Genomic DNA, 21199 nt, shown 5'->3' with positions numbered 1-21199 from the left:
AAAAAAAGAAATGTTGGCTTAGTGATCATTATGAGTTTTTTAAAACAGCCTGATCTGATCTTTCCTTCTTACCTTCTCTTCTTACCTTCTCTTATTTTCCCAAAGCTATGGGTACAGCTCCTACTAATACAGAATGTTACAGTTGAATCTTTTTAAGTCATTCAGACATTGAAAGTCTAATCCTCTTATTTTACAAAGAGGAAGCAGGTCCAGAGGGGTTAAATACTGTCTGCCAAGTCAGAACTAGATGCTCTGTCTCCTGCATCTTAGCTGACTGCCTTATCCACAATACCACGGTGACCACAGCAGCGCCTACAGGAAACACAGTGCACATGATCTCAACATTTTGTTGACGTGTTATCAAAGAGCACTTAATGTTTCACTGAAAGTCATGATTACAAGTATGTAAGCATGACTTTAAAAAGCAATTCAAACAGAATTTCTAGGAAGAGCCCATGAGATACATAGACTGCTTACTGCAGAATGGATAAATGTCTAGGACAGAATCATGAGTGCTACTGAGACTGTTAGCAGAGAAATTTGGGAACTTCCTGTGCTGTCCACTGAAATTTTAACACCGAAAACCCTGCAGTAAAGAGAAAATGTGCTTCCTTTCAGCTGCTGGTAGATGGTAAGGCTGTATGGTATCTGGGAGCACAGGCTTAAAAATCACAGCTCCCTATCTATATGACCTTAAACATTACTTTACCTCTCTCTGTAACTGTTTCCTCATCCCTAAAGTGGGATCATAAAAGCACCTATACTTCATAAGGTGGTTAAGAATATTATACACATAGTGCATGTGAAGAACCCAGGACAGTACAGAGAAAGTCTCTGTAAAAAGTGGCCAATTACTTGCTTGTTTTAACAAATTCAGTATTTATTAGAGTCTGGTCAGAAGAAAGAATATTAGTTTTTCCAGTCTACCGTGCAAGAGGAGGGAAACCAAGTAAAAGGGCTGAAAAGAACACTGGCTTCAGTGGTGACAAATTAGTTCAGTCACTAGTCAGTCAGGAAATTGTGAAGAGCTTTTCTAACCTTTTTTTTTTTGGTCATAAAGTCCAGGTATAAACCTGTAATTATAAATCAGCCTGAGAGGTATCTCTGAAAACTGAGAGTTGAAAAGTATGCTATGAGAAATCACTCCTGATTCAAATGGAAGAAGCAGAAATCCCTCTGCAATGTGTTATGACCTTGCCCTGTCTTTCAGAAGACCTATACATTTCTCACTCATTCCATGTTCACATTCTCAACAAAAGTCAAAGACCAACAAGAATCTCATTTTTTGTCAAAACACTCATTTTTTAAAAAATGTTTCTCATTAATAGTTTTAGTCAAGAATGAGAGCACAATAATATAGAAAACCTAAATTTATTTGTTAAGCTATCACAAAGACAAAACAATTATCTGAAATACTTTGAGAACTTCATCCCAATTTCACTTGTTCTTTTACAGAAACTGACCTGAGAGGCTGGAAATGAAAGGATACAACCTAAGCGGTTATAACAGAACAGAATGATGAAACATGGTGAAAGGAGCAAAGGCTAGGGAGGAGCACTTGTGTTAGTGGTAGTATGTGTGGCTGGGCTATTTCTGAAGAGGCTCCCTAGAGTAAACTGACCTGGGTCCCCAATTAGTAAAAAGACCTTTATCCCTGTGGAAAGTGCAGAGATCAGGATTTCGCTGAGACCTCTGTTTTTTTTTAAGGAGTTAAGGGTATCCTTAGGCCCTAAGGAGTATAGCTTAGATTCAGCCTTTCTTTCCCACACAGTGTACCTACACCTTCAAATGCCAGTGCATTTCCACCACTTAGTCCTACTAGGTTTTGAGGATGCATATAGTGAAGGTGGGAACCATAGGCCTACTCAGAGGGTACACCTAGACACAAAGGTTTGGGGTAAATCATAAACTACAAATAGCCCTCCTGATTAAGTTAATCCACCTTTGTTAATAAAGGTCATAGTTTCTTGTGCTGGTGACAGCTTCTTGTCTCAGGATACTCTGTCTCAAGAAAGAACTGGTTCAGGTAAGTTTTGGAGAAAGAAAAAGACTTTCATCAACACCCACTCCACAGTGGAAGAGGCACCAAGTTCTCTCCTACAGTTATGAGCAGAATCTGAAAAACAAAAGGTTTACAGTGTTTATACTAATAGCTATTATTTATTAAATGCCTAGTCATGAGTGCCAGAGGACTTACAGATGTTATATTTCAATCTTTGCAATAATCCTGCCTGGTAGTTACTATCATCTTCATTTGTCAAAGGGGAAACTGAGAATTATAGAAGTTATACTCCTTGTCTGATGGCACAGAGCTGGTAATGTAGTGGAGCTGTGATTTCACCACTCATGTGCCTTCCCCCCCCCACTCTATCTTGTGCATCGAGAGGTCTTAGTTTCATTATCTTGAAATTTTTAATACCTGCCTACATACTCGAATTATTTCTTATTCTCGCCTCAAAGGCAAATGTAATTTTAAATAATTAAAAATTTACAGACATTGTTTGGGATTAAGATTAATTAATTAAGATTAATTCTGGATAATTAACTCATTATCCAGATGAATAACATGCATACACTTTATGAATAAAAATCTCTCTTTGCTCCAGCTGTAGCACAAAATGAACATAAAACAAATTATCAGCTCATTAGAAAGTTTGTGGCTATTTTACAGTTATTTCATCATAAAAATTGTATTACAAAGAATCCTATGAATTCTCACCAGAAAAATGCTGTAACATTCCTTTTGTGTAACCATTAGTGACATACCAAATAAGTTTCTCCATCTTATTAATAGAGTAGTTGGTATTCTTTGAATAGTCCCTTTTCAAGAAGAAATATGTTAAAGTCAGATAAAAAAATCTGTTTCTCAGTTTTAACAAAAATTACTGAAAAAAATCCATATAATATGAAGAATGTGATAAATAAGAATCTCAGCAATAAGGAAAGAAGACATATTGGTATTGAAAGATTTCCCATAAAGTATTATTTCAACAGTGAAATACTGATATCCAGAACTGTGAAATCTGAAATTTTATATTAACAGAGCTCCAACAATGTTAACACATACTTTAAGCTAACTGCTGATTTTAGATGATATGGCTACCAATGACAGAAGTAAATTGTCACAGAAATAAAGAGACATAAATCACAGAACTTTTAAGGTTATTTTCTAATAGTTCCACGGGCAGCAGCTGAGAGGAAAGCTGAGATTCATTATCACAATTCATGTTTACTATAAGATGTTATAGTCACAAAAGCAATAATCTGCTTTGTGAATTATTACGGCAAATCTGTTTTGTGTTTTTGATGAGATGATAAGGTTTCAAATATTTTAAGTGGGAAAAGTTGACTCAAGAGCAGAGCAGGACATGACCTCAAATTCTGCCACTCCCACATGAGTCAACCAGAGAGATCTGCTTTTCAACAAAGGGTAATGTCCTTCTCCTGACTCACTGAAGATCAGTGTCTATTCTTCCATGTTCTCTCAATGCTGAGCAAAGTGCTTGGCAGCTAGTAAGTGCTCAGTAAATGTTAACCTGAACATTACCCATGCTGGCAGATCTTGATTTCTTAGAGGCAAAAACTACATAGTTTCAAGTAATTTCATAAATGAATTAAACAACATTTTCCCACAACTGCTAATTTGTTACAGTTCTCCTCAAATCTGAAAATAAAAATCAATTGTTTCACATGATTTTCATGTTCAGTGACAAGGGAGAAAATACTCACCCTAAAGCAGCATCCATCATTTTCAGTGATCAACATCTGCATCCTCAAACTGTCCAGCAACTGTTGGTGTAGTATCTACCTCCATCCCATCTGAAGAAAAAATTAACCACTGAGCAAGTCTACTAAGCACTTCCCATAGTGAAGAGTCAGCTTAGATTTCAACCAGAAGGAAGCTAGCGCCCTCTGCTGGTAAGAGTTGCTATTTCTTTCTCTTGAAAATTGAAACTACCAAGGAACAGACAAAGAAAAATGCCACCTGTGGATTTAGGCCAAGTTAAAATTAGTCTGTGTATTTCACTTTTACTTTGCAACTCTCAGTCTCAGCACTGAAAAGAACTCCAGGCAGGGACTTTCAAACGCAGCAAGCATCCGTTTTTCACTCTTCACAGAACTGCGAGGTGTTTTACTGTGTGACTTCTTTTTTTAAAGCATGAAGTACTATCTAAGCTTACAACATAATTCAATAGAAAAGACTGAAATAAATTAGTAAAGTGAGATTCTTACTTATCTCTGTTTTTTAAATCTCATTAAAAAAAAAATGGGGAGAACAAACAAACAAAAAAGAGCCCTCTGGAAAGAGCTGTCTAAAGCTGTTTTCTCCACTTCTTCACCTCCTACTCACACTCAACTCTTTAGCCCACCACAAACTGGCTTCTGCCCACAGCCCACTGGCACCCCACCACCTGGACATTCAGCAGGACATACAAATAAAACACTTATATAAAATTAACTAAAAAAAAAAAAATTAACTCCTCTTTCCACATAGAAAATACATCCCTTTCCAAAAGGATACTTGTTTGCCCAACCCAGAAACCCTACCGTATCTCTGACTTCTGCTGCTTCTATCTCTCAAATACCTCTCAAATTTGTTCAGTCTTTTGACATTACTGCCACTCCCATCTCTCATGTAATTTAAATCATAAGCTACTTAACAGGGCTTCTGTTCTTTCCTCTAGTATTTCCCTCTGCAATTAATTTTTTGTATCACAGCCAGAGTCATCTTCTGAAACACTAATCAAACTAAAATTCTTCAATGGTTTCCCACTGACTTAAACACAGGTTGACATTCTTTAATACAGCTTTCAAGTTCCTTTACTATACAGTCCAGTTCACTATTCCACCTTTATCTGTTGCTATAATAGCTACCCATCACACTCAAGAAGTCCAGATATAATGAACTTTCAGTTCCCCAAAGCTGAATGGTCTCTTGATCCTTCACACATGACTGACACCCTGACCTGCCTCTCTCCCCAAACTGTATGTAATCCCTCTTCACTTGGTTCATTTTTATTTATCTTCAGACTTTGGCTTAAATGTCACTTACTCCATGAAGTTTGAATCTCTCCCTGACTGCCCAGCCTCTGATTCCATAGTTCCTCAAGCTTCCCCTTTATCTCAAATGTTGTACCACAATGTACTATAACTACCTAACTAGTTAATTTCTTTTTCTCTCCACTAGAATGCCATTGATAGATAAAACTGCATCTTCCTTAGGCACTCCTGTATTCTCTCTACCTGCCACAGTAGCTCAACAAATACCTCTTACATAAACAAACACATGAAGCACCGAAATGCCACCAGTTGAAATTTCACTATGGATTTATCAGAACATCATGTTGCATACCATGAATATATTATTTTTAAAAATAAATTAAAAAAAGGAAATTGCACAGGTCAAACTAAATAAGTGGAAACAAGAGTGATGTGGGTACCCAGAACTTAAGAAGACAGCAAATGGTTTAAGCTGAAGAAGTTTTATGTACAGGCAACTCAATATGCCAGTGAGGCTTAGGAATACAAGTCCAATTATCTCACTTTAGCAACAAGTGTTTGTGACCTTAAAGTCAGTTGCTATAAAGCATTAAATAAAAAGCTCTATAATTAAAAACAACAAAAAAAGCCTTCAGTGATGAAAGGTTTTTGAATGTCCAAGGGTACTCTTCAGCTAATCTCTGTAGTAAAAAAAGATGTATCTTGAATTCTTTCAGCTAAGATTTCAGCACAGCACTAGAAACATCTGAGTCACCTAACCCTAGAGCGTGTGAGAGGCTCACCATGTAGGGCTTAAAACGGAGAGGAGACGTAACGAACAGTAACGTGACTCATAGCCTAAATTATTCCAAACTAAATATCCCAGAACTTCAGGACTCTCAGGGCAGAACACTATGTGCATGGAGATAATGATCACATTATGAGAGAAATGTAAATATCAATAAAAGAAAAATTACGGCAATCCTCTTTAAGAACATTCTGCATCACTAAAAATTATAAGTGTTAAGATTCTGTATCAATACAAAATACTGAACTGAATACATAGAGGATGCAAGATATGTTCATAATAGTATCTGGCAGGTTGTTTTTACACATTAGCTTATTTAATCCCCTTACCACTGATTAGCTATTTGACTGCAAACTAGGTATGTGACCTTTCTGTGCCTCAGTTTCTTCATCTATAAAATGGGGATCATAACAGCATCTACTGTGGAGAAGGAAATGGCAACCCACTCCAGTATTCTTGCCTGGGAAATCCCATGGACTGAGCCCAGCCCATAAGGTCCATAAGGTCGCAGAGAGTCAGACACTACTGAAGCGGCTAAACAACATCTACCAGAGGGTTCTTGGAAGGATTAAATGAGTAAATACATATAATGTGCTTCCATCAGGATTTCAGACATAAGAACACTACCTGAATATTTTCTTGAGGGTAGCAGGTACAAGATTGGAGACAAGAGGCGCAGAGACAGAGGTGTCTCTCCAGAGCCCGAGAGAATTTATATGGTGAATATCAATGACACCGAATGTTCTCAGAAGATCAATATGGCGCAGTGAGGTGGAGGAAAGAATGATTTGAGGCAAAATATTTCCTACTATAAATCCAGTGTGAGGAAAAAAGGACCTATGTTTGGAGCACAGTAGTAGTTATAGCAAGGAAATCTGAAAACAGTCATTTAAAGGAAAAATCCATAGCACTCAGTATTAGACTGGCAGGGAACAAATGATAAAGGCTGAGTCAAAAGAATACAAAACACAAATTTTTGCGAGTTAGGGAAAAAAGTTTTTAAAAATTTACATATAATTCCCATTCTACGTATTTCTACATTTGCTTCCTACACTATAAAGAATTAATTCTGAGTACTCACCTTCATAATCTGTTATTGAATCTTCTGTCCGGACTCCAGCCATGTTATACTGGCTGCTCACAGACTGAGAAAGCATTCCTTCCAATCTCTCCAGTGTGGCTTGGCCTTCTGCTGTTAAATGGGATAATCCTTCTTCATAGGTATAAAATGTAGGGATGTCCCCCTGCCCTTGTTCTAAATAAATAAAAAGCTTTTAAGCCATTTTAAAACAGGGGGAAAAAAGACAATCAATAATGCATCTACTGAAGATAAGGCACAGTGAAAAAAGGCTTCAAGGAAAACACTCAACATTTATTCAACATACACACACCAACCATCTATTGAAGACAAAGATATACAGAAAATGTCTCTACTCTCTAAAATGAGAAGGGATTCTGAGAGATAACAAGCCAGTATATAGCAATTCCCAAAGAATCAAATGTCCAGGGACTAGAAGGAAAAGAGGGTGTTCCTAAGGTTACAGAGTTTTATCCCAAGGTGGGAATTTTACGAGTCTTTTTTCCTGATTAAAATGCATCCTGCTTTTAAAACATCAGAAATTCTGGAAAATACAAACAGGATTTAAAAACTAAATTACCCTGAAACTTCAGCAAAGATGAGGATGTATTTAGGTATATATAAAGCAGAATCCCAGAAATGAGTCTGTCTCAGGCCAGGAGGTGGTACATGTGGAGGCAATAGCTTTAGGGAGCCAAACTGGTATCCATGAGAAAAGAGAAGAGAACAGCAGACACCTCAAGTAACAAGACTATACCAAGCTAGCGACTGTATTTTGCTCTGGGGAGGTAAAGGGAGATAATCTTAGATAAATGAAGTATGGTTCTGGGAAAAAGACATCACCTTGGCAATGAGGAGGTTTAGGGAACACATTAAAGATGTAGATGATACAGGTTCCAAGAGGTGGAGAGAGAAGGCTTGTTTTCTGGGAGCTACTTCATCAACTTAAAAAGATTTTCCCAACTACCCACTATCTTATCATAGTCTTTCCTTCCATTTATTTCTATTTTTTCCCCCCAGAGGGGGGAAGAAAACATATCTCTATATTTTGCGCTCAAGCTTGGGACTCCTGTAACATTTTCTAACTTGACTGAGAGATGAATTGTGCCACTCACTTTTACTAAAAACCAAGTTACATGGATACTTCAGAGATACAAAGAAATATAATCCCATATGCTATACAAATACATGTTTAAAATGAAACACACATACACAAATGTTTTAAATACATACACAAACACTTAAAAAAATCCACTTCACTAACCATGGGCTTCCACATCATATTCGTCTCCATCATAATCATCTGAATCTTCATCCTCAGGATCTGGATGCAAAGCCTGGCACTCACACATTGCAGTGAACAAGGCCTCCACTGAACAAGTAAATTAAAAATTTCTCATTAATTTTTTTCTGATTAATGTACAATAAAAATATAATAAGACAACCATCAGGGCAAATAAATTTAATGAGTAGACAAGAGGTATACTGATGGTGATTTAGTCACTAAGTCGTGTCTGACTCTTGCAACCCGAAGGACTGTAGCCCACCAGACTCCTCTGTCCATGGGATTCTCCAGGCAAGATACTAGAGTGGGTTGCCATTTCCTTCTCCAAGAGGTACAGAGGGTCACAGTATTTACAAAATATGCCAAATTTCAAGGAAAATCAATCTTGACGGCAATGGACAAGCCATAAAATATTATAAGAGGTCTTTTTGAAATATTACTGAGATCTCTTCACGCCTTATTGGATTTTCCAAGAAAAAGCATCAGAGTCCTGGTCAGACTGCTGGCATCAGGGTGAGGCGCTTCTTCCAGTTGTCCTGGCATCATCCACTTTGGAATTGCCATAAGCCCTCTGTCCTCTATCCAGTGAGATTCACAGTCAACAGCACCAAGTCCATAAATAGCAATTCCTCCATTCCCAAAACACACCAGGAACATGGTACCTACTACACTCACCACATTCACAATCTTTATACTAACAGGTATCTGGTCCTCAACAATATTACAGATGCTAAAATGAAGAAAAAGCAATAGAACAGAGGTAACAAGAGTGAGGGCTTCCCTGGTGGCTCAGTGGTGAAGAATACGTCTGCCAATGCAGGAGACATGGGTTCGATCCCCGGACTGGGAAGATACTCTGCAGAAGGAAATGGCAACCCACTCCAGTATTCTTGCCTGGGAAATCCCATGGACAGATGAGCCTGGTAGGCTACAGTCCATGGGGTCACAAAAGAGTCAGATACAACTTAGCTACTAAAACAACAAACAGTAACAACAAATGAGGATGAAGGTAAGTGAGTGTGTGTGTGTGTGTCTGTTTGTGAGATGGGGGCAGGGGATAGAGAGAATGCTTGGTACTTAAAGGGAAAAAAATCAGTTCTACAGAATACTCACATGCTGATTTATCACTAGGCACAAATCTAAATTCAGCAATAGGTTCAATGTCATCATCACTTTCTTCCTCTTCTTCATCAGCAACCGATTCTTTTGATTCTTCTAGAAAGTGTATTAAAAAAGTTTTTTAATGATGTTTATGTTTAAAAATAGAATCTTAAAAGAATTTCTTAAAGGATGTTTATTGATACACCTAAATATTGCATTTTTTTTTACTCCCAATTATTAAAACATGGTTATTTTAGAGCTAAAAAAAGACTCTGGACAGTCTCTCTGATCTAGTCAGACTGTACTTGAGGTTCTAAGGATACCAAGCCCCAACATCATGGCAGGGGTGAGGAAACCCAAACAGTCAGACCTCTAACAATTAGAGTTTCACTGTCATGTCTGTTTCTTTCACCATGAAACAATGGGTTCAGCAGCAGTCTGTAAACCACCGATGTGATTCATCACCAACAATTTACAGATAAGAAAACTAAGGCCCATAAAAATTAACAGACTCAAAAGATAAATTAATAAAGTCTGTTGGCAAGAAAAAACTACAAATGTTCAATAAAGAGAACCAGCACATCCTGCTGGTAAAAGTGGAAATTGCTAAAATTACTCCAGATGTATATATCCTATTATCCAGCAACTCTTCATCTAAGTACATGAATGTTCCCTGAAGTACTTTATGTACTATAGAAAATATAAGAAATAAATGTTAATTTAAAAAAAGGAAATAGATGTATTGTAACTTGATCATATTATGTTCAGTAGATAACATCTGAAAATGAATAAATGTGATTTGCATGTATCAAAATGAAGGAACTTTAAAACATAATTGAGTGAAAGAGCTCACTGGAGAATATATAATACCATTTACATTAAAGTTCTAAACACAAAAGAGAACCATTATATTGCTTAAGGGTATATATATACTCAGTAAAAATCTAAAAACATAGACAGGAAGGACACACATCATCTTTAAGAAAAACTCTGGAGACAGAATTAGGAATGAAAGGGGGATGGATATAAAAAAGATTTCTACAGTATTAATATAATTTTATTTCTTTTAGACTAATTATGAAAAAATGTTAGAATTTACACTGGGTATTAAATAATGAAAATTTTAAAAAAATATTCTGAACTTTCCACATATGAATTATTTCATAATTTTTTTTAAAAAGGTGAATAAAACAAATAGACCCCCAACCACCAAAACATGTTCAACAAATCATCTTAAAAATACAACTTTTATTTAGCATATTACAGCTGCCATTTTGAAAAAATGTTAATTCTCCATATTGGTGAAGAAAAAGCAGAAAGGCATTCAAAGTATATACTTTCTAGAAAGCATGCTGACAATATATGTTAAGAACTTTTTAATAAGGCGGTACCCATTATATGTTTTTTAACTTTTATTTTTATAAGTCATGCAAGTTCACTGAATAATGAAAAAATACAGATAAGCAAAAAACACAAAATTTTAAATGACCACTATTAGCAGCTTTAAGTAACAGATATAATAGAACTTTTCTGTCCTGTTTCTAATGTTATTAAATTGTTACATAAAATAGATGTGTCTTCTGTAAAATAGTAAAATACAAAAATATTGGACAGTTCTAAAAAATTCTTAGTAGCTGAATACATTATGGTACTACCAAACTTTTTCAATGCATTTTAAAAAACGGTATCATACTATAACTATTGTTCTATAACTGAATGGACATCACTTTTCAAACCATAAATTCAAGCTGGTACAAAAATAATGGAAACAGTCAAGATGGATTCCAAGTAAAAAGTCCCTACCCCTCTAGTACTCTCCCTAGAAATAACCATTATTAACACTTTCTTTTATATATCTACAGGTATCTATCTTAAGGCAGTAAAGAGAAATGTAATATAGCATTTTTACAATTAGGAGGAAAAAACCACTATGACAATCATTAATCATCTCATACTAGATCACAGTAGTGACCACCATACTCTGTCTCCTTAAACGTTTCTAAAATTTTAGAAATGGGAATGTATTTTTTTTAGTCATTTAAAAAATAATTTAATGTTCTCAACAATAAGATGATGGTCCACTTTAGTGGTTAATGGAGGTAAGCCGAACAGGAAAAAAAAAAAAAAATATATATATATATATATATGTATATATATATATAGGGCTTGAAGAATCGGGACAAGAGGACCAAAGGCTGGAAAAACAGGATTCACATCTGTGTAACTTATAAAAGTGCAGTTCCAGATAAATAGAAATGGAGAAGTATTAAAATAAAGGTAAGGGGAAAAAACTACTCCCTAGTAAGATAGAAAAGTTTTACTTATTTTAGTAAGAGTTTTAATTCCATCTATCTCAAGGAGATAATCATATAGAATAAATGCTTAAAATACCTACCCCACACCTACCGAATCCTTATTACCTAGTTTGGGGCTCCCAAAATTTGTATTTTTAACAAGTTCCCAAAGTGTTTCTAATGTGCAGCCAGGTTTAAAAACTAAAAATTACTACAATGCCCTAATTATTCTGGATAAAATGGAGGCCCAGAGAGATGAAAATGACTTGCCTACCAAGTTAATGACACAGTTTTCTTATTAAGGGTGCTTTTCCTTTTAGCTAGCTTTATTCAAACCCGACCTAACTTTATTTTCTGACATGCCCAATGCCAACGCTCTACACTATGAGCATGTCACACCAGAATTTAAAACTGCCTAACAAGAGTATCTCTAAAATTTCACACCTACAAATGAATGGCAAAAAAAAGGGCGGACAGCGTGGGTGGTGGGTGCAGGGGGGGTGGATTCCCTGGCAGTCCAGCGGTTAGAACTCGGATCTCTCACTGCCAGGGCCTTGCATTCCATCCCTGGGCAAGCAACTAAGATTCTACCAGCCTTGTAGCATGGCCAAATTAATAAACAAATAATAAAAATAAATAGAAATAAAATTTAATGTCTATATATGAATGAATGAATGAAAGCTTTCAACTCAACATGACATATAAACTCTTGGTTATAAAATCATAGTTGCAGTTACTTAGATGGAAAGTGAACTTTGTGTCTAAGGCCACCTCATCTGGAAGTCTCACTACAACACAAGGTCAACAGCTTTTTACTTTTCCTTACCCTCTTTCAAACTCCACTAGATTTTTACCTACTTGTGGACACTTCCCAATGGCAAGTTTTAAATGTCACACCAAAAATATTTTCAAATCACTGAATCAGTCATTATCACTTAATGAGGCAGGTGTGCCAAAAGTCTTAAAAATTATTAAATAATTAGTATCACAAATATAAATGCTCATCCTGTATCTGAAACCATACTAAAATCCCAAATTGGAGGAGCAGTAGTTCAACAGGAGAATTCATGGCACTGTTTCTTACATGCTATTTCAAAGAAAAGCAAAGCAAAGTTTATTAAAGATGTAACAATAGTCTTTCAACTCCAAAGTTATTCATGCTGACAAAGGATGAACATATTAAACTAATATCCTACATAAACTTCTTTAGTTATACTTTAAAAATCAAGCGTAAGTGTTTATTTCATGCCTAACTTGTTTCTCACCCAGAATTCTTGAAACTCATTGTGAAAGTGGCTCAGTCCTGTCTGACTCTTTGTGACCCCACGGACTATGCAGTCCATGGAATTCTCCAGGCCAGAATACTGGAGTGGGTAGCCTTCCCCTTCTCCAAGGAATCTTCCCAACCCACGTCTCCCGCATTGCAGGCAGATTTTTTTTTTTTTTAGGCAAATTCTTTACCAACTGAGCGATTAGGGAATTCATTATGGCGACCCTAAAAAATGGATTTTTAAAATCTTTCTTACTTCTTCTTTCATCAACCACACTAGATTTTTATGATTCTGCTGCTTCTTCCATCTACAAGACCTGGGAATCTTGTACCACAGAGTTTCTCAATCTTGAGACTACTGACATTTGGACTGGTTAATTCAATTCTCTGTTGTGGGAGCCTGTCCTAGGAATTGTAGGGTGTTTAGTAGTACCCCTGGCCTCTAACTAGATGCCAGTAGCACTCCTCTCCACCTCTAGTAATGACAAAAATGCCACGACAAAATGTTAACTGCCAAATGTCAGGAAAGGGCAACATGTCCACCATTAAGAACTATTTCTATAACAAAACAAAACAGGTTGTATCCTAAACTCTTAGAAGGGAAGCATACTGATCCAAGCCTCTAAGGGTGCTAAAGATAAATGCCTTTACACAGAGAAACAATAACAAACTTAAGAGGAGAAACAAGAAATGCAAATGCGTAAAAGCTAAATAAATTTAAGTGCAACTATCAATATGTAGAAAGTAAAAGGCAGTGTGCAAATTATTTTACTGTGCTGAAATTTTGCTTAAGAAAGTATTATCCAAAATAAGTGAATGGCTTGAATACTACATTGATTATCATCAGTGACTGCTTTTTAAAATATACTACCAAAGGAAGCTCAAGATTAAATTATACCATACATACCTCCAAATTTGGCATTCACCATAACATACAGATGCTCTCGTGGATAGGCGTTTAGGTCCCTGGATACTGCATGCAAACTAATGGTGGGGTATTCCAGGGAGAATCCTAATCCAGAGCCATCTAACCAAGACAGGCGGCTGAAAAACATGTGTTAAGTGGATTATTTGGAGAAATTAAATCCTAATTTGATGTCCTAACATTTATAAAGGTTCAGCCTGGACACATATTAATATATATGTGAATAAATTCAAGCATATTGTTTAGAAATTTCCTAAAAGAAAATTCACAGCAGGAATTTAGTTTCTTTAAGACAATTCTGTTATAATTCACTTTCCCCTATCTAAATATCCAAACAGATTTGAAATGCTATTTTTCTTAAGTCACATGTGTGTTTCTATGCCTTTTTATGCTTGTTTGGAATGTCTTCAGGCATCTTCTTTGCTTTGGCAAATCTTCTTTGTCTGGGTAAGTCCCAGTCTTTCCATAAACCCTCTCTTCGATTACTCCAGTGCATAATGATCCCTTCTTTTCCTAAACCGCACTTAGGCTCAGTAATATACTACTGACCACCTAACTCTGTGTAATGAATTTTATATGTATCCGGACAGAAGACAAGTTACTGGATGAAGCTTTAACATTCTTCAAAACCACTGCCACAGTGTTTAGCGTGTAAATATGCAATGAATACCCAAGAAGCACTAATTTCTCCACTAATCCTACATTAAATAACATACACATGAAATGGCTGTAATAACACAAGTTGGAAAATAATCATCACATTGAAAAGCAGACTTTATGGAGCCTTTCATTTATTTTACAACTTAAAGGGAAAGCCACAAATAAGCAATGTCTAGTTATCCCTCAAAAGTGGTCAATGCAAATATTTTATTGCTTTAACAGAGGAAAAGTATCAGGAAAATCAGTACACTGAGTTTTGAGTAAGAACTGGTTGATTTTTTTGGTAATATTTCACCCATCTGGAACTGCATCATTTAGCAGGAAAAAAAGTCACAAAAAAGATGCTTAAGAACCCACAGAAAATGTTAATAAAATAAAAGCTAATGCACTATACTGGTTGCACAGGGCTGGAAGAAAATAGAAAGTGACTGCTAATGGGTGTCAGTTTCTTTGGGGGGCAATGAAAATAGTCTAAAATTGTGTTGGGAATTCCCTGGCGGTCCAGTGGTTATGACTTGGTGCTTTCAGTGTTGGAACCCAGATTCAATCCTTGGTCAGGGAACTAAGATCCCACAGGCTGTGCAGCATGGCCAAAAAATAAGAAATTAAAAATAAATAATACTGACTCTGTTGACGGCTGCACAACTCTGTTATACGTTAACTATTAATATATAACATATTCATGTATGTTATTTATTACTATATGTATGCATGCCGAGTCGCTTCAGTCACGTCTGACTCTTTGTGACCCCATGGACTGTAGGCTACCAGGCTCCTTTGTCCATGGAATTCTCCACGCAGGAATAGTAGAGTGGGTTGCCATGACCTCCTCCAGGGGATCTTCCCCACCCAGGAACTGAACCCATGTCTCCTGCTGCTCCTGCATTGCAGGTGGACTCTTTACAGCTGATCCACCAGGGCAGTCCTACACACACACACACTTAAATACATGGACTGCATGCTATGTAAATTAGGTCAATGAAGCTTTTATTTTAAAAAGAGGTTCATGCAATAAAAGCCCCGTATCATTCTATTTTCTATACAACTGTAACAAGCCTGGCGGTCTGATATCTAAGGAGGCAAAAACAAACACAATTGTAGAACTTAGGACTTCTTGTGTGGGAACAATGCGAGTGCAGCAGTCTGAGAGCATTCTCGCTCAATGTAAGGGCAGGCTGAGCTTTACACCTCAATCCCCCTAAGGAAATCAATGGCTAATAGCACAATACGAGCGTGTAACACTTGTGAGAGTCATCTCACTTATAAATGCCAAGGCAGAATTAGATTGTGGTGAAAATTGTACAACTCTGTAAACACACTAAAACATGAGGAACTGTACACTTTTAAAAAAAAAAAAAGCACCATCACTGAGAAAGGTTTCAACACACTTACTGAAAATGAAAAACTGGGAAGCTTTTTAAAGTGGTAAAAGCTCTAGAATAACTCATCCCATTGGGTCCAAAGAAGTAGATTTTATTATTGCAGCGAGATTGCATGTGCTCTATGGGCCTTTCCACTATTGCTTTCCTCTTAGTGTGGAGAAGAAGTAGTGCTCAGGCATCACAGAAGTACTGCCAGTTCCTTTTTAAAACTATATTATTTAAAGCAAATAAACTCCTTTTTCTCACCTCAAAAATCCCCTGGCATTATCATAATTCAGAAAGGAGTATTCCAAATTTCAGTATCCAAAATGATTTGAAATACCCAGAGCCACAAAATTTTCTTTGATGACTCAATGAGGAGATGGAAAAGCTGAAAAACAAGCACAGACTCAGTGCCTATAAATTATGGCTTTCACTTTAAAAAGCACATAATAATTGCTCTGTAGTTCCTTACTGCTGGCAGAACAAATGCTATCTCACCAGAGCATTTCCTGTGGAGTGCTCATAATCTTATACAGGAACATGGACCATATACTCAACAGAACAGAAGAAAGTTTCATTCAAAAGCAACATTTACTCTCATTATTAAGTTCTGATTTTTTATTTTCTTTTCATTTATTCTAGAAGAAAAGCTCTTCAAAACCAAACTATCTAACTAGACCCTGTGCTGGGCTTAGCTGCTCAGTCGTGTCTGACTCTTTGTGACCCCACGGACGCCAGGCTCCTCTGTCCATGGGGCTTCTCCAGACAAGAATACTGGAGTGGGTTGCCATGCCCTCCTCCAGGGGATCTTTCCAGCCCAGGGATCAAATCCAGGTCTCTCCTATTGCAGGTAGATTCTTTACTGTCTGAGCCACCAGGAAAGCCCTAACTATATATCCAGTCCCAAAGAAACCATGAGTCATGTAAGAGAAAAACAAGAATCGGGAAGCCAGTCAAGATACAGAGGAAATGTTGTGCTATCCGCCAATGCTTCCGCACAAGAATTAACAGTGTACTTTATTCCTGGCATGGGGGAAAAGACAGGACAGAAAGTTAAGAGAGGTCTTGAATTTAGGTTGGCTTAATTATCTGGTTTAAAATTGATTTGGGAATAAATATAAAAAGAGCATTACTTTTAAGTTTAAATTACCTATTTTTAATCTAAATATTTCACTTGTTTCAAATGATATATTTTGAATGATTCATGCCTCTGCTCCTTTCTTCATTTGGACAAAAAGTCAAATTCCTTTGAAAACTAAGCTTTGAAAATAAGTCCAAAAGAGTTCGAAATCTCTCAATCTACATCTGAAAAACTACCTAGAAACAAATCAGACCCTGTTCCTCTTTGCCTAAAACTCTAAAGTAGTTATCAGAAAGCCTTTAGGCTATAAGCCAAGCTCGTGAACACGGCTCCCTCCTTCTCCAGCTGTGTTATTTTCGGCCGTGCTGGGTCTTCGTCGCCGCACGCTGCTCTTCTCTAGCTGTGGTGCGTGGGTTTCTCGCTGCGATGGCCCCTCTCGCTGCGGAGCACCGGTTCCAGGGTGCACAGGCTTGGGCTTGTGGCTCCCCGACTCTACAGCACAGGCTCAACGGCTGTGGCGCAGGAGCTCAGTCGCTCGGCAGGGCAGCATGCGGGATCTTCCTGGATCAGGGATTGAACCTGCGTCCTTTGCACTGGCAGGCGGATTCTTTACCACTGAGGCATCAGGAAAGCTCCTTCTCCAGCTTTACTATGTTTTCACTTTTTCTCCATTGGTCCCTCAGATAAAAGAACTGCTTGACTGTGCGTATGTGTGTGTGTGTGTGAACACACAATATATATCCAGGCACACATAATACTGTTTCTCACCCTTGCCTCTGAGTATCCTGTTTCTTCTAAATAGAATGTTTCCTCTCAGACCCACCTCATTTGCCTGGCTGTCAATCCTCATTTGTCACATCCTCTACGAAGCATTCCCAGTTTGTTGAGATCTTGATTCTGTCAAGATACGGGGACTTCCCTGGTGGCACAGAGGATAAGAATACACTGCCAGTGCGAGGGACACAGATTTGATCCCTGGAACAGGAAGATTTCACACACCATGGGCCAACAAAGCCTGTGTGCCTCAACTATTGGTGCCCACATGCTCAACTACTGAAACCCACGTGCCTAGAGCCCTGTGCTCCACAAGAAGCCTGAACACCGTAACAAAGACTATCCCCGCTCACCGCAACTAGAGAAAGCATGCACAAAGCAAGGAAAACCCAACACAGACCAAAAAAAAAAAAAGAAAGATGTGGAAATGCTAGGTGGGAAAGAACAAAAAGGGGCAAGAATCCAAAGAGGTAAGGCTAATAGTAAGTAAAGAGGGATGAAAAACAGTGTCTAAGGTACTGGTAATATTCTACTCTTAACCTTGAGGTGCTATGCAGGTATTAGTTTAAATATAATTCCTTAAACCATCTATTTATAATTCATATTTTTTGTATGTATATTTTATGAAAATACTTCCTTAAAGGAAAAGATGTTAATAAAAAGTTGAAGTAAATAATTTTTTAAACAGTTAAGAGCTTAAAAGGAGTTTGTATTTCCTCACTATGGTTATACAAGAGAATGTCCTTATCCTTAGATTTTGGCGCAAGTATTTATAGGTGAAGTGATGACATGTCTGCAACTCAAAAAGCTCAGAAAAAAAAGAGAAAGAGGCCAAATGTTAACAACTGACTAATCTCTGTGAAGGAGCTATGGCTATTAATTTACAACACTTGCGACTTTTCTTTAGTTTTGAAATTGATCCAAATGACCTTCCCCTAATAGGATTTATATTATACAAGAGATAATACACGGGGAAGTCATGGAGAAAAGGGGGACTGTGTAGGGGCTAAGAATATATCTGTGTTCCACTTTCCACGCCTTGAAAGAAATTGCTCTCGCAAGATCTCTGAAGGTCTTCTTGTCAATACCCAACAGGTGCTTTTAAGACTTGATTTTATTTGACCACTCCTCTTTTTCCTCATCTCTTCTTCTGTAACATACCTTGTGTAGATGTGTTCCGAAGGTTCTATCCTTGGCCCTCTCTTCTCAAGTATCTAATCTATCCATCTTTTAACACAACTCTCCCAAGAAATATGCTCATAGGTGCAACTAATCCACACATCTGCAGACCACACTCATTATCTGGACCTTACCCCAAACCGGACCTTCCTCCCATCCAAATTTCCTATCTGTGACTGGCCAGAAACCTAAGCTTTGTTCAATGATAGATTTCCTTTGAAACCAAGGGGTTCTTTCCATCTTTTTGTGCCTGCTGTGGCAGGGAGGATTTGGGCCCCTATGACTCTCCTGATGTCACATCTGTGAATATGTTACATGGCAGAATGGACTTTGTGTATGTAATTACGGTTACTAATCAGTTCACAAGAAAAGAGAGATTACCCTGGATTATCTGTGTGGGTCCAACATAATCATGTGACTTCTTAAAACTAGGGAATTTTCTCTGGCTGCAGAAAAAACTGATACAGAATACAGAGAGAAGGACAGGAAAGACTGAATGCATGACTGTTGGCTTGAAGATGAATGGAACCATATGTCATGGAAATGAGAACTTCTACAATCTCAACATGTAAAACGAGTCTATGAAAGTAAAAAATGCTCCAGGTACCCAAATAAAAGGGCAATTCCTTCTAGGAACGGAAATGAAAGTTAAGTCCCTCTGGATACAACCCCAACCAGCGTGGGGTTGCAGGCGTTCCTCTCCCCACTCACACCTACAGAAGAAAACCTATACCCCCTTAACCAAGCTTTAAAAATCCTGCACAATTTGCTCTAAACCTACATATCCTACCCAGGGTAACACCTCCCATTCCTGATCATCGACGAGGCAGGCACTTCGATGACTCTTCTCCACTCAGGGCCTGGAAACTCAAAACCTTACAATGAGACCTTGAATAAAAAGCAGCCTCCGATAAACAGGTGGGCAGAAAGCACAATGAATGAGGCGAACACCGTTTGACGAAGAGACAGGGCTCCGAGGAGAGGACACTGGAACACACGAGTCTTCTCCTCAGCAGAGGCACCTCCGAGGCAAAGCGGGGCACGCGCTCCCCCGCCCCACGGCCTCAGAGGTCTCCGTCTCCCCCACGTTACTCCGCACCGCCCGCGCCCGGCAGGGACGAGGCGCGCAGGAAGCCAGCCCTCGGAAACAGAGACCCTACCTTTCAGCGATGTAAAGGGTGCCGGTGCCGAGGTCCTTCCCGTTCAGCACAGCCTCGGTGTCTGGTTGCTGCTGCCGTAGGCCCTGGGCCGACCCGGGCGGCGGGAAACTTCTGAGAAAGCTCATTACTGCAACGAAAGCTGAAACACCGGCCAGGAGCTGGCCGAGGCACCGCAAACCCCTCTCGCCGCGTCTCGCCCCGGAAGCGGTAGCAATTACCCCCGGAAGAGTAACTTAGTGGGCCCCGGAATTCGAACTCATGTACCATAGAGATGAGACGTTCTAGGACAAGCTCGCACAGGCTTGAGAGGACCGAGTTTGTCAGGTTACGGCCTTTTCCTTCTCCCCCGCATTTCTAAGGCTCTAGGTTTGGAATAACGGAGCGTTCTCCCCACATCCTATTTCAGGATCGTCACAGCAACCCTGTTAGAGAGGAAGCACAGGAAATAATAAATTTCTTTTTTCTGCCGAAGGGGAAACGGAACGTTAAGGCAGGGAGTCCGTTGCCTGAGGTTGCATAGGAATGAGAGACCACACTGATTTACAAGTCGGTCTCCTAAGTGGGTTCGGCTCTTCTCACCTGCGCCCGCCTCGTCTAGGCCTTGTTCATGTCTCAACAGCCACGCCCCAGACATCAGTTTAGGTCCTTACGCCGTCCTAGTACACGATCCACATATCCCCCGTATCAGATGTGCAAACGAGCGCAAAGAGGTAATTAAACCTGGGTGAAGAGCTAGTTATGTCAGCAAGCATATGGGGCGCTGAAGGGAAAATAATTAATCCATTAGATTTGGAATTCTTTATTTCTTCATTAGACACTGAAAAGCAAAGTATTAAGAGCTAATAAAAACTTTTTAAATAATCTTAAAAGTAGCTAATGGTAACCGGGTATTAAGTGTTAGGCTCAGTTCAAGGCGTGCGTGCTAAGTTGCTCCAGTTGTGTCTGACTCTTTGCGACATTACTGACTGTAGCCCGCCAGTCTCCTCTCTTTACCCTTACTATTTCTTCATTTCCTCTTTGTGACAACTTTATGGCAAAGATGGAGCTGAAACGAGAACTAGTGGAAAGTAGTAGGAATAGATCCTGAGAGCCTGAGGCTTCCTTACTGACATGCAGACACACGGTGATGTCAGGACCTCTGTGGGAACTATCAGCTGGAACACGTTGACGTTTCCTTCCCTGTGGCCTGAGCTTCTTCACAGCTTGGCAACTGGGTGTGGAAGCTGAGCATCCCAAGAAA

General features: G+C 38.5%; 1 protein-coding gene across 1 annotated transcript; it reads right to left on the bottom strand.

The window, feature by feature from the left end:
• Positions 1 to 1355: 1355 nt before the first annotated feature.
• On the bottom strand, positions 1356 to 20105 carry CLNS1A (chloride nucleotide-sensitive channel 1A). The gene is made up of 7 exons (XM_020915155.2): positions 19960 to 20105; positions 13724 to 13860; positions 9265 to 9366; positions 8131 to 8238; positions 6870 to 7043; positions 3730 to 3819; positions 1356 to 2116 (listed from the first exon to the last, which is right to left on the bottom strand). Exons 1-6 carry the CDS (start codon positions 20082 to 20084, stop codon positions 3752 to 3754), a joined length of 714 nt encoding a protein of 237 aa, XP_020770814.1. The 5' UTR covers positions 20085 to 20105; the 3' UTR covers positions 1356 to 2116; positions 3730 to 3751.
• Between the last annotated feature and the right edge of the window lie 1094 nt (positions 20106 to 21199).

This window comes from Odocoileus virginianus, chromosome 28, assembly GCF_023699985.2.
Source record: "Odocoileus virginianus isolate 20LAN1187 ecotype Illinois chromosome 28, Ovbor_1.2, whole genome shotgun sequence".
NCBI classification, from domain to species: Eukaryota; Metazoa; Chordata; class Mammalia; order Artiodactyla; family Cervidae; genus Odocoileus; species Odocoileus virginianus.
The sequence above is the reverse complement of the archived record's forward strand: the minus strand, read 5'-3'. Positions and strand labels throughout refer to the sequence as shown.

What these genes read in the sequence shown, in the direction of transcription:
- CLNS1A (XM_020915155.2), bottom strand. Translation starts at nt 20,084, where the DNA reads ATGAGCTTTCTCAGAAGTTTCCCGCCGCCCGGGTCGGCCCAGGGCCTA. An exon ending in ACCCTTTACATCGCTGAAAG is followed by an intron (nt 13,861 to 19,959) that starts GTAGGGTCTCTG and finishes CATGTTTTTCAG; the next exon opens with CCGCCTGTCTTGGTTAGATG. An exon ending in TTCAATAACAGATTATGAAG is followed by an intron (nt 3,820 to 6,869) that starts GTGAGTACTCAG and finishes TTTTTTCTTCAG; the next exon opens with ATGGGATGGAGGTAGATACT.